Consider the following 17,291-nt stretch of genomic DNA (forward strand, 5'->3'; position numbering starts at 1 on the left):
TATTGCCCAACAAAAGTTATGAAAATTACTAATAGACACTTATTATGGGAAATGCACCTATAGTGCAGGGAAAATGCACTATAGGTGCATCTCTCATAATAAGTGTCTATTAGTAATTTTCATAACTTTTGTTGGGCAATAACATATCTTAAAATTATTTTGCCCAGACTTAGCCTTTAACATAACCAAAAGGGGAAAAAACTGAAAATGTCTTTCTGAATACATTGTAGGTGTTAGTTTCCAAACAGTAATGTCCCATCTAAGACTACCTATGGCAACCCTGCAACACAAACAAAAATACATGGCGGCTACTCGAATACTTATTGCTCACAGTAGGAAATGCCAAGCTGCCCCTATAACACTATGTGCCATATAATAGGGCGTATCGAAATGGCTCGTCTTTCCCCACCGAATGTGGGGAAGTTCATGTATTGTGCATATTCCTTATTACTATCCAGGTAACCTCTGGCTATTGCTGAGACCCCAGCAGGTTCACTTCTACAGCTTGCTTAATGTTACCTGACAAGACACTGCACTATGCTCCACTTATCAGCTAGTGTGTATGTGTGAAGAAAACAAGAAGAAATAACAACTCTCTGCAGGAACATTGTTTCTCAGCAGCGTTTAGAAGTGAGAGACGTGTCAGCACCCCCACTGTGGTTTACACAACCAGCACCATCATTGAAACAGCTCCAAATTCATAGGTAAAGATGACTGCACAATAACCAACCCACATTGCCACAAAAACACATCTGTTCTACACAATATCAGTTTACATCGCTAACACAAGCCTATGTTCCCCTGTTCATGCTTCCACCACACTTTACACTTGCCATACGGTTTTGCCGTTCTTATTTCGAGATCTGGCCGACTATGTTAAGGAATGTGACACATAGCCACAAATTCAATATATATATGCAAAGAATGTGCACTCCAGCTGTTCTGCTGCCGTGTTACTTAAAGGTCATCAGCTCTGCTAGCAGGACAAGGAAAGCATCGATACATGGAAGACACTGAACACGTCACTGTGCATGAATCACTTTCCGATACATCTGGAACATCAGCCGTCAGAGGTGCTGAAGAATCTGAAATATGAATTCATGGTTAAAGCACAAACTGTTCGGCGAACACATGGAGATGGAAACAAGGTGCAGACTGTCTCTGAAATGTACAAGCTCCATCTTCTACCATCTGGAGAAACTGGATATGAACATCTGAATTACTGATGTTGCCTGCTAGGAGTTGTGTCATTTGCAGCAGGTTTTCATTATATGCTAAAGGAATTCTGAACCTTTTTATCTAATCCGTCAAGAAATAGAGAAAGCCAAGTTTTTCAAGTAGTAAGGATGTTCCCAACTCAATTCTACTTCTTAGTCCCAAGGAGCAGCAAAACCAGAGTCAGCAACACTCAGGAGAGTCACTTAGAGAGGATATCCCATGAAAACCATTTATCACCTATTTAAAGGATTGGTGATCAATATGTATAATTAGTGGCCCCACAACTCACTTTACCTCACTGAGCAACCACAAGTGAGGAGGAGTGTGAATGGCAGCGGTCAAGCCTCTCCACTCTATGTCTATGGGGCTGACAGAAAACAGCAGTGTCCAGCACTAGGCTATATCCTGCAGCCTCAGAAAGCTCACTGCTCTGTGTGAACTCCTTCTTACTGCAGATGTGCTGCGAGGAAGGACGGAGAGCTCAATACCCCTGTTTTAGTCATCTGTAGGGGTTCCAGCAATGGTACATGTATCAGGAAAAAAAAACAGGGCCGCTTTAACCAGAGGGCACATGGTGCACGTGCATCGGGCCCACTGGTTAAAGGGGCCCACTCTGAGCAGGGCCGGCCTTTGCTCTGTGCGACCAGTGCGGTCGCACAGGGCTCCGGCCACCAGCCTGCCAGGGGGGCGCCATCGGGATGGGTAAGGTTACCCATGCATGGCGCCCCCTGCAGGTCCTCCCCCCCCCCGTGCTCTGCACTGTAGCTATGAGCGCTCGTAATAAGCGCTCATAGGTACAGGCAGCAGCAGCGTCACTGACAGGTCGGGAGCCATTGGCTCCCTCCCTGTCAGTCATCCTTATGGCTGCAGGCAGTGCTTTACCTGAGGTCACAAGAGGCTGCTCTCCTGTAGTGGTATCGGCACTGAGTGACGTCACTCAGCGCCGGCATCGCGAGAGGGGACGGCGGCCTCTTGTGACCGCAGGCAAAGCACTGCCTGCGGCCACAGGGGTGAGGTGAAGAGAAGAGGAACGCGCGGACCCAGGTGAGTATACCAGTTTTTTTTTTTTGTTATTTGCTATATGGGAGGCCAGGAAGGGGGAGCACAAAGGGGGGCTATATAACGGGGGCAGCACACAGCGGGGGTCTATACTACTAGGGGTGCCCTATACACTACTGGGGGGGGGGGATGGCATGCTCAGGGGGTATATATAATTGGGGGGGGGGGCACACAGGGTGTATATATATATATATATCGGGGAGCACATAGGGGGGTATATATAACTGGGGGGTGCACAGGGGGTATATATAACTGGGGGAGCGCAGAGGGGGCTATATACTACTGGGGACGCACAGGGGATAAATATACAACTGGGGGGTGCACTGGGGTATATATAACTGGGGGAGCGCAGAGGGGGCTATATACTACTGGGGGCGCACAGGGGATAAATATACAACTGGGGGGTGCACTGGGGTATATATAACTGGGGGTGCACAGGGAGGTATATATAATGGGGACCACACATGGGGGCTATGAAATACTTGGGGGCACACAGGATATATATATAATTGGGGGGTGCACAGGGGATATATAACTGGGGGGGTGCACAGGGGGTATATATAACTGGGAAAGCATACTGGGGCGCACAGGGGATATATATACTACTCGGGGGAGCACAGGGGATATGTATATACTACTGAGGGGTGCACAGGGGGTATATATACTACTGGGGGATATATATAACTAGGGGAGCACAGAGGGGGCTATATACTACTGTGGGCAGCACCTAGTGGTCTAAAGTACTAGGGGCAGCACACAAGGGGTCTATATACTACTGGGGGCCGCACCTAGTGGTCTATATACTACTGGGGGCAGCGCACAGGGGGTCTATATACTACTGGGGGCAGCACAATGGGGTCTATATACTACTGGGGCGGCACACAGGGGGTCTATATACTACTGGGGGCAGCACCTAGTGGTCTATAGCACTGGGGGCAGCACACAGGGGTCTATATACTACTGGGGGCAGCACACAGCTTTCTATACTACTGGGTGCAGCACACAGGGGGTCTATACTACTGGGGGAAGCACACAGGGGGCTATACTAACATTGGGGCTGCACAGAGGTGCCTTTATTATATAGGGACCTTACTACTATATTGGGGCACAAAGCATACCTAATTATTAAGTGGGAGCACAGAGTGGTGTAACTACTAAATAGGGGCACAGAGGGGGGGTAACTACTATATAGGGGTTCATAGGGGGGTAACTACTGTATAGGGGTACAGGGGACCTTGTTACTGTATGTTTTGGAGCCTAAAATGTTTCTCTGGCAGATTCTGGAGAGAAGATTCACAGCCGGGGGAGACATCATGGTGGCCCACGCTGGATGGAGCGAAAGAAAAGGTGAAACACTCTGATCAGAGAAGATGCCTCCTGTGAGTCACTGGATGTAACTGCACTCTCTTATAGGGTCTGTAGTGATAGTGGTCATGGTGTGGCGGTATTATGTAATGGTATCATTGATGATATCTTTATGAGGTTATAAGTAGAGATGAGCGAACCGGGTTCGAGTCGTTCCAAACTCGAACTTTCGGCATTTGATTAGCGGGGGCTGCTGAACTTGGATAAAGCTCTAAGGTTGTCTGGAAAACATGGATACAGCCAATGACTATATCCATGTTTTCCACATAGCCTTAGGGCTTTATCCAACTTCAACAGCCACCGCTAATCAAATGCCGAATGTTTGGATTCGGATCGACTCGAGCATGCTCCAGGTTCGCTCATCTCTAGTTATAAGGTAACTACTGTATGTATTGGGGCTCTTAATACAGTGTTGGGTCATTTTCAGGGCATTATACTGTGTGTGGAGCTCAGATTCTGATAACGTTGGGTTGGGGGGGGGGCCCACTCTTGAGGGCTGTACACTGGGCTCACCAATGTATTAAAACGGCCCTGAAAAAAACATCAACTGAAAAAAAAATGAGGGAACAGGTGGTAATATTTATAAAATAAAAAAGACAGAAATATCAGGCAGCTGAAAATAGTAAACACTTCCTCTATGGGGAAAAAAGGTTGTTCTTGGATGGCAAATTGTTTTTCCCTATGACATATTTGCTGCTGCAGCACTTTTGCTTAGCTCTGTTTTCTGAAACCTCTTCATTGGAAAATATTCAAACCCTCACTCATCCACTTCTAATAGGAGCTCCTGCATCCCGCCTTGAGTCACCGGCTTTAGAAGGATTAAGCATTATAGAAATGAGGCACGGCTGTGGCATATTAGATTTTCAAAACGCTTGTTGGTCCTTCTCAGAGAATACCAGGAATCCCAGCAATGTTCATTTCCTGATATATATTCTATAGATAGATAGATAGAGAGGGAGAGCTTCTTCTTTTGATCACTGCTCAGAGATCTTGAGGTTAAAGGGATTATTTAAAATTAGAAAAACATAGCAGCGCCACTTTTGTCCTCAGGTTTACTAGGAAATTACAACTTGCCTACATTAATTTCAATGAAACCAAGCTACAATACCACACATAACCTGAGAACGAGTGGTGCTCTTTCTGGAAGAAAGCTGTTTTGTTTTACTTTGTTTTTTGTTGTTCGGAAGATAAGGCAGAAATCTAACTCTACTCTGCCTACCTACCCCGCCATCTAAGACCCACCTACTGGCTCATGGCCATACTATACTTTAAATAGCTACTATAGAATAATTTAGCGTTTCAGTATTTTTCAGATGTATGGACAGCAAATGTAACTATTCATTGTTTATGTACAGAAGCAAAAAACATTTATCATCAGACTGTGTAGCTAGCCTGCTGTACTGTATCAGTGACCGTGAACTGTCCACATAAAGTGCTTATACTCTACAGGTCCTAACCAGTTTTAGGTCTCCGAGCTAATGATTTTTCCCAGCAGTAAGGAGTTAATACATAAAACACACACAGAACACCTCCCCACAAAACTGGGTTTGTGCCCAGCTCTACCAGGTGCTGCCACTGGCTTCCTCAGTCATGTTTTCAACCTACAGATTGAGGTTTTCAGCCTCAGAACACTTGGAGGACGACTTATATAGTATATGGTTATACTTGTGCCCATGTACAGTGATGCAGATGAGTGAATAAGCAGCTCAGATCTGCTTAATCTCTATTACAATACACCTAGGGATATGGAAAACACAGAGGTGCATGCGCCAGATCAGTGTAGATACCTAAAGTGCTGTTCCATATTTCACCTTGATTATCAAGGTCAAAGTAAATGAAGTGCATAAAGGGAGCCATACAACATGTATAATTATTCACCATTACACAAATATAAACTATCATTTAGTGTGAACAGGAACATAACATTTCCTGTCCCCAAAGAACCTCTACATAATGGAGACTACAAACACATAAAGGCATTTAAGATCAGTAAATATGACAAAGGCAAACAATGAAAGCCAACACAGTGATAAGAAGGTGATAATACCAACCTCCGCAATTTGTTTAGTTACTAGGTGAATTCTGCTTGAAGTGCATCACGTCTCTATACATAGCACAGTGTATGTATATCATGTGTGCAGAATACATTGCTTTCTGTTATCATTGCTAAAGATTTCTATGGGAGCTGGAAACTTCCTGTTCTTGAAACATTTGATACAGTAAAGCTATCAGTATCTAGGCTAGGTTTGCCCGGGGTTTTGGCTGTTAGTATCCTGCATAGAATGTGATGATGTATACTATGGGGTACGGCAGCAGGCAGGGTAGTACAGTATTTACAACTCATGTTGCCCAAGACACTCGATCTTAATACACCCCACAAGTGTAAGAAATGTTTCCTGAGATCTGTCACAAAGACGCAGCAAAATACGCATGGAGTTACATGTGGATTTTGTTGCACATTTACTATGGATCTCAACACTATAGACAGAAAGTAGTGAAAACCATCATAACAACAAAATAATAAGCGACTGGTAAATGTCACATTGGTTCTGGTTCTTGGGATCCCCGGAACAGGCCTCAGGGTGATGCGTCAGGCACTGCTCCACTCAGCCATCACGTGTTCGTAAGGCTTCTGCCTGGGGGCAATGTAAAAGATACCATTGCTAAAGAAAGCATCCAGCGCAGTGCACAAAGGGGGAGATTTAGCAAAGGGTGTAAAATTTAGACTGGTGCAAACTACCCACAGCGACCAATCACAGCTCAGCTTTAAGGCCCTATTCCACCAACAGATCTGACTACAGATTATCTGCCAAAGATTTGAAGCCAAACCCAGGAGCGGATTTGAAAAGAGGAGAAATCCAGTCTTTCCTTTATGACCTGTTCTCTGTTTATAGTCTTTGCCTGGGTTTGGCTTCAAATCTTTGGCAGATAATCTGTCGTCAGATCTGTTGGTGGAATAGGGCCTTTAGGCAGTGCTGAAAGGAAAGCTGAGCTGTGATTGGTTGCTGTGGGCAGTTTGCACCAGTCTAAATTTTACACCCTTTGATAAATCTCCCCCAATGTGTTAAAAACATTACTGATTCTAATTTTAATAAAATTAAAACTTCCTGCTTCTCATGTTAAGTATTTCAAAGTCCGGCAATGTAGCTTATATTATTTTGCTGTTGCAGGGAGACTGCAAGGAGGTGTATTATTAGTGAAACATGTCCAGGAGAGACCTGCTTCACCAAGGGACCATACACAGGACTATTTTGTGTCAGGGTCTGACCTCAGGGTTCCTGCATGCTGTCATGGACTCTCATGACCATCAACATGAGAGAGGTTACCATAAATAAACACTAACCAGAAAGCAGCCCGCACTTTACACGTGTTGCTACAACAATGGTTTCTTTTTCTGCCTATGGCTGGGTTCACACAATTGTGTTTTTGTTTTTTACATTTAGCATTTTGGTTGCATTGTAAATGTTTGTAGATAAACAGCATCATGAAAACCACATTTTTTTTGTTACAATGAATTGCCACAGTTTTGCAATGCGGCTACTTTCTCCACTCTTATGGTGAAAAATTTCGAATGCGTTAAAACTGCGCCATCAATAACCACATTGCATTTCACAGTAATACACATGCCCATGCCATTTATATAGCTTGTAGTCTTTTCAAGTGTACAAGATGAATAGATCAGCGGCACTCAGCCTTCTCTTCTAGCTTTATGTCAGTACAAAGATGAAGCTGTGTGCGCACGCAACGGTCCCTCGATTTGTGCACCTCTTTGTCCTCCCTCACCTGCATGTTACCTGTCATGATTTTTATGATCTTTGTACTGCAATAAAGCTAGAAGAGAAGACCGGGTGAGTGCCGCTGATCTATATTCATCTTGTATACCTGAATAATATTGTTGATCTGCAACTCTATACTGCTGAGCACCACCTGTATCTCCTTGAACCTCTCCGGCTTTCATATAAGTTTGTAATTGGAAACGCCGCTGCCTTGTTTTGTAAACCAGGTAGTGCAGGTCTTTGCATCTTTCAAGTGTATTAGCTGCTGTCACAAAAGGTATTGTACTGTAGTGGAGCACATTTTACTGCCCGTCGGACAATGTAATTTATGATGAAATAAATAGTAGAATAATGTGTCTGTAGACTTTGAGCATTGTAGTTTATGATGGTATAACAGTAGAATAATGCATCTGCAGACGTTGGGCTATGTATGGATGGCTGTAGGAACGCTGTGTAATATTCAGTTGTATTGTTTACATATGGTTAATCCCCCCCCACCCCCATATACTGTGCTGTTTGCTAGCAAAGCAAATAAAGTGATTGCCAAGTAATCTGAAAAGTTGTAGATTTATTTCTCCTGTGCAAGGAAGGAAAAGGTAAAGCTGTTCTATGACCTGTGATTGTTGTGGAAGGGATGCCAGAAAAAAAAGCTCATGGAAATAAAACCACAGTATCCCACATGACAGCGGAGAAAAGTCCAATTCTGAAGCTATTCTGGGGAAATAACCTCAATTCTCCATATTTTATTTCCATTCCTTCTCATTGTCTATCTAAAGAATATAAAAAAACAACTCAGCAGCAAGAAGATGATGGCCGCAGGCAGAAAACTGCATTCATTAGTACTCGGAGGAGGTAGGAAACACACTTTTAATAAATGCAAATGACATGGAAAAGGAGTAAGAAGCCTAAGATCAGCCAGGCATGGCCGCCCTACTAATCACTCTAAAATGTGAGCATGCCGTAGGTAGAACCCTGTTACCACATTGCTTATATTCAACTACATACCCTAACATATTGGCCAATAAAACAGAGGTGTACTACAAGTGCACACAAAAATTATTTGTAGATTGTAACTAGATGAATTATTAGACTATGAGGCTATATGCAAATTTTTTTACCCATATTTTTAGCCTTAAAACTAAAAACTCTGTTTTCTATGTTAAACTTATCATGTTAGACTTAAAAAGCTGGAAAGAGGAACATAAATTATAATTGTAATAGTACGGACATATTTTAAGGTTTTTTTTTATTTTTTAAATACAATATTAGTATCGAAATTAAAAAAAAGCTGGTATTTGTATCGAAATTTAAATTCTGGTATCGTGGCATCACTAGTAGATGCATGGCAAACCTATTTTCCAAATTATCAGTTTGATCAATAATTTATCTGTTGATCTTCTGAAACCCAATAAAAAAAGGACTTGTAAATTAATTCCATTACCATGTAGCTGCCTCCTCTACACCCCCCCTACCCTGTCTCCCCTCCCTCCCTGACTCCATTCCTTAAACTGTTTTATAACAGAAAAAAAATGCTAAAAAATGTAAGATAAATAAATAAAACTAAAAAAATGTATAGGCCCAGAATATTGCCAAGAAGGAAATGTGCAAGTCTTGCAGGTAAAATAGAAAGCAGAGCAGGGTTTATTAAATCTTACACACCACTCAGAGCAATAAATGTGAATTGACTTGTCAGATGAAAGGACCCTGATCCCTTTTCCTTGAACACACACAGAAATTATTCCCATGTCCAGAATTAATTGTTGGTGATAACATAGTAACTAATTGCTATGGGTAATCTCAGCTATCACATGACAATGTATTAGTGTTACACCAGAACACTAGGAATAGTAATCGAAAAAAAGGCTCAGCCCAACAAAAATAAACTCTTCCCAGAAAAAATATTTATAGTACTAACACAACAGTAATGTGCAAGTGCATGCTTCTAAACTCATAAATGCCACATGCCCCAAGTCCAAAAAATGTAGAGAGAAGAAAACATGGGTTTCTGAATTGTACTCCAGATGTTCCTTCAGGACAGGATAAAGCGTTTACGTTAGATTCTTGGGTATCACTCACTACATAGGCTTCTGAATGTGGCTTTATTGGCCTGGGAACACACAGTGACATGATTTCAACCAGTCAGTCGCTTTCGGCTTTGTTTATTTACTAAGGAGACATTCCATTTTAACATAGAGGTGACATAACTGGGACAAGTTTCGTTTTAGGGGATACAAATGATGACACAGTCATAGGATTAAAAAATGCAAGAAGAATAACATTTACAAGCAAAACAGCTTTAAAGAAACAAGGATAAAAAGATTTATTGAAGATGTCTGCCTGCTTAGACTATGACTATTCTGCACTGATGAGGGACAAAAACCCCGAAATAGCTATCTGCAGATGGGAAATCTTTCCTTTTCGAGAGATTGTTTGGCTTGGCATAAAATCCCCAGTCAATGTTCTAAGGCTCCTTGACTGAGCAAGACTTGACTTGAAGGGACATCTCTCTGCTCAAGAGGTGTGAGAGCTATTTTGCATATCCTTTCTTCCCAGAAATCTCAATAGTCTGTAAGTCTCCACACTTCTTTATGACGAGCTCTCCTTAAGGAGATCAACTACTCCTTTGACCCTATTCTTTAATAGTTAATAGTGACTAATTTTACAGTTCAAGGAAAAAGATAACTATTCACTATATAAAGAATTCAACTCCTTTAAGCCTATAAATCATAAAGTGACATTGTCATCCCCTTTTTGCATTCTGACTGCTCTACACAGTCATAGTGTTTGTTCAAGTAAAAGTGATCTCTCATCAACTGCAGATTGTGCTGGGTGGGGCTTCACAGCAACAGCGCCACTTAGCCCCACCCACAGCGCCACAGTTGGCCTCTCCATGACATCGCCACATAGACCCCGGTATTACCTGGGCCAACCTAGAGGGGCTGGGGCCTAGACCTTTAGGCCAGTCTGTTCCAATGGTTGGCAAGGGGGCGGGGCCTATGACTCTATGATGTCATGGAGGGGCAGAGCCAACGATGCTGTGGGCAGGGCTAAATTGTGCTGTTGCCATGAAGCCCCACCCACTTAGCACAATCTGCAGTTGATAAAAGATTACTTTTTACTGATACAAGCACCATGACGTATGATATAAAATAAGGTATGAAAACTGCTAAATTTACCCTTTGCACCTGTGTAGAGAAGTCAGAATGCAAAAAGGGGGTGACAGTGTCACTTTAAAGGTGATGCACAGCCACTAGAATTTTTATTTATTTGATGTCTCAGGATGGTATAAATTAAAGAAGTCATAGAAGTCATACCCGTGTTACTGATTCTCTGTCACTCCCTTTCCGGATCCTGCTGCTCTCTTTATTTCCTGTGTATTTCTCAGTTCCTCTTACCACTGACAAGTGACTGTTGCAGTGGGTTTTAGCTGCGGCCAGGGATTTGCTACAGCAGTCACATGCACATGTCTATGATGTCTATATACCCTTTTGAAGAGCAAAGGTAACATACTGGCTGCCTGCCTTCATGCTTAAAAGGGGTATTCCCATCTCAGCTAATATAGATAACTTGTAGGGCTCATCAAGTTAATTTTATTTTTGCAAATATATTAATTTATCAAACTTGTCTCCTTCTGATATGCTGCCGTTTCCCTCCCATTGTTGACAACTCATTGTCTAGGTTGACGACCACCACTTTACTCTAAAAGCAGTGGACTAGCTGGAGTATAGATACAGTAGCTAATAGATCTATCACATAAATACACAGGGGTGTGTAACCATATGCATCACCCCATCAATCAAAGGGGGTCCAGCACCCGGCAAACCCCACCGCTGGGTTCTGTGCACCATGTCCCTTAACTATAAGCATGTCTAATGTCTAACACACACTATAGCTATATAGAACAGCCAGACCACTACTTTTAGGGCACAAGCACAGTGGTGGTCAGTAATCTAGACCAGTGCTGATTCCAGTACTCTGGCCTCACCAACAGGTCATGTTTTGAGGATATCCCATACAGAGAACACCTGTAATACTTGATGTACTAACTATAATATATCACCTGTGGAATACTAAGGCAATCCTCAGAACACGACCTGTTGGTGGCCATGAGGACTGGAATTGAGAAGCACTGACCTATACAATGTGCTGTCCACAATGGGAGGGGAAGAGCAGGTATATCAGGAGAAGGAGGCAAGTTGCTAAAAACCTTTATCAGCTTTATAGTTCAACTATTCTAAGGATATGTTATTTTGTCTGATCAGCCCCCTGGAGGCATCAGGTTACTGCAGTGCAGGTCTCATTTACTTTAATGGGAGCAGTGCCGTAGTAGGACCCGCTCACACTGAGTAATTCTTGCAAAATTTCAAGCAGAGCCAATGCAGCGGACTCCGCTTGAAGTTCTGTCTGTCCTATTCATTGAATACAATGCCTGGTATGCCCTCCACTCTGCGGGGCCTTAAGATAGCACCACTAACCCCATTCATAGTGTATACAGCATGTGCAGGGTGGCTGTGGCTGCTCTGATTCTGATTGTCGGGGGGGGAAGGGGGGGGGGGTATCACCACCAAGCTGATCAGACATTCAGAATCCTAGTAAAACACCTCATGCATATGCATATATTAGATATATATATATATATATATATATATATATATATATATATATATATCTCATATGACACCAAGGACATATCACAAATAGATGGATGTTAACAGACAATTAACAACCAAAATAAGCCTGAAATGAAGGTGTTTCTAGGGGGGGGGGGGGGGGTTATTAGTACATTTCCCATTTTCCTGGATAACTAGTTAAACATACATGCCATTTCATGGCTTTTACAGCATATTATAGGTCAACTATATACCTTGTTTTCCTTGTAAAGGGGTCAGTAAAGGTCATGCTCAAAGGGCTTCAAGGAGATACTTTGGTGATGCATCCTACCCTGCCACACAAGCTGTGATCTGCTCACAAAAGCCTTGTAAATCTTTAAAGTAAATCCATGATGCTTTGTGTAGGCTACAAACAATGTCAAATGAACCAAAGCTTTGCAAATTGCTGCTCTGCTTCAGTATGCAACAGAGGTCAATAATACTTACCCTCTTAAACAGTTCTGCTCAGCACACTTAAAAAATGACTGCTAACCTGAAGGCATGGTCTTATCACCCAAATGTCACGTCCAGTTACACAGCAAGTTGTCGGAGTCAACCAAGGCTGCAATGGCCACTAGTTATCTAGATTTTAATCTTAATTACTTAAGTATAGGAAGCTGCAGAATAGAAGATCTAATCTTAAAATCTATGAAAAAGGTAGTATGTACTTCTTATAGTACAACGGTAAAAATTCTATAATCAGCCCTTTGAAATTATCGGGATGCATCGAGATCCAAATATTACACAGCACCAGAAAAAAAACCTATGCACTGTTAATTCTAGTGCAATAAAGTATTAGGAAAGCTGGGTACTTCTTTGGGCTGTGACACATACTAATAGCAAGTGGCTGGCAGTCTGAGATTAGGTTCCGATAAATGACGTTGCCAACTTGTCTACTAGAATTGACAGCGCCAAGAGAAGAGATGACAGATCTTGCGCGGTGAGGCACAGAAGCCAGAGAATTATTAAGATGCATGGGAAGAAAAAAGAAGAAACAGCTAGATACATATACTGTAAGTAAGAGCACCCCACAAGGGATATAACAAACCAAGTCAACAATGATAATTACACAAAAAAATATATGTTTATAATTTATTACAATTATACACAAGACACTGAGGGAATACAAATCAATGGTAAATCTGAGAGATGATCAGAAAAATACCTACAGGGAGCTATCGGCGGAGGAAAATAACTCAGATAGAAAAACATGGTCAAAGAATAACAATGATAGTAATACAGAGGGAACAAAACAATAATATAAGGAATATTATTTCTAGATACACTAAATGAGAATATTAGAATACTAATAGTATGTTGAATGTTGAAAAACCACATGACTCAAAATTACTGAAGACTAATATAAATAGTACTCAAGGTGCCTATGTAATATGCAAACGAAAAATTATAGATTACTGATAAACAAAGCCACCAAATCCCAACAAGGTAACTAGAAAAACATACCCTCCATGGAACCTAAAAAATCTAAGTGCAATACAGGACCATGTTGCAGCCTGCCCTGGTGCGAACTTGATGCATACAGCACTGGAGGGTGGATTTGTATCGCCTCAGAGGGTCTTAAGTGTTTTTAAAATGAATATTTGTATGTTGTTGTGTGTATAATTGCAATAAATAAACTATTATTTGTGTAATTATCATTGTTGACTTGGTTTGTATCCCTTTGTTATATCCCTTGTGGGGTGCACTTATATGTATCTAGCTGTTTCTTCTTTCCTCTTGGATTGCCTTATGTGATACAAAGTGGTACCCCCTAAGTTTACTGCACTTTCACCAACAAATCTCACAGGGGACAGGCTGGGCAGCATCAAAGTGTCACAGAAGCATTACAGAATGGTGCAGACCTGTGGCTCTGACACCTCATCAGCTCAGCCCTGGTCGCACGGTAATCAAGCCATGTAACAGGCTCTGTAAGTGATCTAGTAGATCAGCACTCTTGCAACTTTTGCCATTAAAAAGGTAGACAGTAAATAAGTAATCAGCTGTGGGGCAAGGATAGGGGAGGAAGGGAATCAAGCATTTGCCACTCATTGGCAAATTTAAAAATCATGGAATTAGTGGTTTTGCTTACTATGATAAAAACCTGACAGATTCCTGTTAATATTCATTGATTTCTTGACTGTTCATCGGCTTATCTCTGGCCCTTACATTACATGCTATGATATCAGACTGATTGGGCAGATAATCGGCCAGTGTAACACGACTGACCCCATAGTACACAATTTACAAGCAGGAGCAGTATACCTTTGCTGTAACACATTTTTTTAATGATTTGGAGGCGGAGAAAATTTTGCAGGGTGCCATCTATCCAAAGGCCAGCCCTGATTACATAGTCTTAAAGAAAGGTTCTCTGTGTGGCAGACCCCTTTAGTGGTCTGGTGTCAATTATTAATGGTTGCCAAAAAATAGTTTTTTGGTTATGTTTTGGATATCAAATTCTGGACTTTGTTCTTGGTGACACATAGAAGTTAATGGCCTACCCTTGTAAGTCTATGGTCTGTATGTACTAATAAAAAAAAAAAAAAAAAGAAAATGTTGAAAGAAAATGTATAAGATGTTCTGTGTGTGTGTGTGTATATCCATCTATCTACACTTCTATATCTTTATTAAAAAAACAGACTAGTTTTAGGAAGCCCAAGCATAAGGAGTACAATTGTAGAGATTTTACTGTGTCACATTTTAAGAAATAATTTACATGCAACAAAAAGTACGCTGTGAAAAAAGAAAAAGCAGCATGGTTTGTGTCTTCCTGGGTGGTCTAATGAATCCTTTTAAACCACAACCATTGAACACAAACATCCAAGTAGCATGCTAGCACTTAACTTGGCAGTACATCAAGCTGAATGTTCCTTAATGCTTTGGCCCAAATAATGTGAACTACCACTACAGCACCAGATACAGATGTTTTATATTACTTAAGAACCTTCCTCCATGTGAAGAATAAGGCTGGTCATCTTACCTTGCTTCTGGATAAATACTCGGAGCAGCGGGTTGGCACTTGAAACGGCCTTACAGAAATTGTCATCATTGTTAATTGGGAGAAGGTCACCATGGACATCGGCATAACCAAGCATAACATCTACATTGGAGATGTTGTGGATCTGAAGAAGGAGATTGTAGAAGTCCTCAAAAGTCCCAGGTTTATATCGATTTAAGGAGAATCTTCTAAACTCTGCTCCATACTGAAAAGAAAATACACCAAGTCCATTAAAAGTCCCTGATCATTGCTTGTGTTTGATAACAATTTTAGGATTTTTATTGTCAATGTTTTAACTTTCAAGTAGCATACTAGCACCTAACAATAGAAACTGAAGTTCAATGTTTTTAAATGTAAAATAATGACCTCATTGTGAGAAGGAATCTATCCAAATATCATATCGGCAGTTCTGTGCTGACAAAGACTTCAGAAGAGAAGGATTTAGGGGTAGCGAATTCTGACAGCCTTAAAATAAGTCACCTGTGCAACCAGGCGGTGGGGAAAGCAAATCATATGCTGGGCTGTATAGCTAGAGGTTTAACCAGTAGGAAGAGGGAGACAGATCTTGCTGTGAGACCACATCTGGAATACTGTGTCCAGTTCTGGGGACCTCACCTAGATTAGAGCGGGTCTAAACATGGACTATAAAATGGTGGCCAGTCTGAAGCGTAAAACTCAGGAAAGACATGAATGGCTACTTAAAGCAAGGACCTATTTTTGAGATATGCCTTAGGATGGCATATTTGAAAATGAGGCACATATACCTCCCTGGAGTCCCACGTCACTGCTGATATCTTCCCACTCCTTCCCTCTGTGTGGCCACAATGTTGCAGGCCTGATCCGCCACCGCGGGCTGGCTGGGCAGGCCTACAACATTACAGCCCTAGAACCTGGTAGCAGCCGCACAACGGAAAGACGTGATAAGATACTAGCAGCAGCGCGGGGCACCAGGGAGGGAGATGTGCGCTATCATTTTCAAACAAGCTATCCCCAGGCATATGTCAAAAAAGGCTCTTGCCCTTAGTACCCCTTTAAGGATTTAAATGTGTATAATATGGAGGAAAGATGAGAAAGGGAGGCATGATCAAAACCTTAATATGTTAAAAAGAACCCTAAATATGTTAACGGGTTTAATAAAGTTCAAGAGGGAAGTGTTTCTAATGAGACACTGAATACAAAAACAAGAGGACATAATCTGAGATTATCTTCTCTGTTTCTCTTTACAAAGGCACCCCGCACCTCAATGAAAATGAATGGTTTGCTTACAAAGGGTTTATTTAAAACATCATTTAATTGTCACTGTCATTCGTAAAAACTTTTGACAGGCCATAGAGGCATGTCAAAAGTTTTGATCAGTCCAGGTCTTCACATCGGTCCGAGTGTTTACACCCATACAAATCGGGAAAAGGATTTACACTCTGAACGGTGAAAACTTTTAACAAGCATCTATAGTACAGTGGTGCCTTGGATTACGAGCATAATTCGTTCCAGGACCGTGCTTGTAATCCAAATCCACTCTTAAACCAAAGCAAATTGTCCCATAAGACATTATAGAAATGCAGACAATTGGTTCCACACCCCAAAAATTATGATTTATTATTCTAAACATGTAAAACAGATGAAACAAACATTCAGAAACAGCAGAATATGTGATATTATAAGTTACTGTACAGTAATGGAGAGGATGAGAAACACAAGGGCTGACAGAGACTGCAGGGAGCATGAAGGAATGAGCAGGACAGATGTGGGCACAGTATAGCAGCACTCTCTGTCCGGGTAGAGAGGGGTTACAGCTATGAAGAGATTACCTCCACAGTCCTGCCCCTGATGCAAGCCCCAGCCTGAAGGGGATCTGCTATGATTTGGAAGGTGAGGGAGACTTCCTGGGTCAGAGTACAGTGCTGTAGACCCCGCTATGCAGACCAAACCCCTCCACCCGCGCTCCCACCCAGTACAGGGAGCTCTTAAACCAAAAGCAATGCTCTTAAACCAAGTCATAATTTTGAAAAACTGTGAGCTCTTAAACCAAAACGCTCTTAAACCAAGTATTTCTTAAACCAAGGTACCACTGTATGTCAAAAGTTTTTACAAACAGGTACACCTTAAATGCTTTTGTATATAAACCGCTTTTCTATATGATGCTAAACCTGCCAGATCGCCACTCTGTGGGGAAATTTTTCCTATTTAAGGCAGGTCAGTTTATATCTTTGGGGCATTTTTTACCCAAAG

At 41.8% G+C, this 17,291-nt stretch overlaps 1 protein-coding gene across 2 annotated transcripts in view; it reads right to left on the reverse strand.

Moving 5' to 3' along the window:
• PARD6G (par-6 family cell polarity regulator gamma) overlaps nucleotides 1-17,291 on the reverse strand; it is an 88,374-nt gene that overhangs the window by 37,140 nt on the left and 33,943 nt on the right. For both annotated transcript variants that reach the window (XM_069957908.1, XM_069957909.1), the window contains one exon: nucleotides 15,045-15,267. In XM_069957908.1, coding sequence (XP_069814009.1) covers nucleotides 15,045-15,267 — 223 coding nt within the window. The remainder of the gene's footprint in view (nucleotides 1-15,044; nucleotides 15,268-17,291) is intronic.

Source organism: Dendropsophus ebraccatus, chromosome 2 (assembly GCF_027789765.1).
Source record: "Dendropsophus ebraccatus isolate aDenEbr1 chromosome 2, aDenEbr1.pat, whole genome shotgun sequence".
In the NCBI taxonomy this organism is placed as follows: Eukaryota; Metazoa; Chordata; class Amphibia; order Anura; family Hylidae; genus Dendropsophus; species Dendropsophus ebraccatus.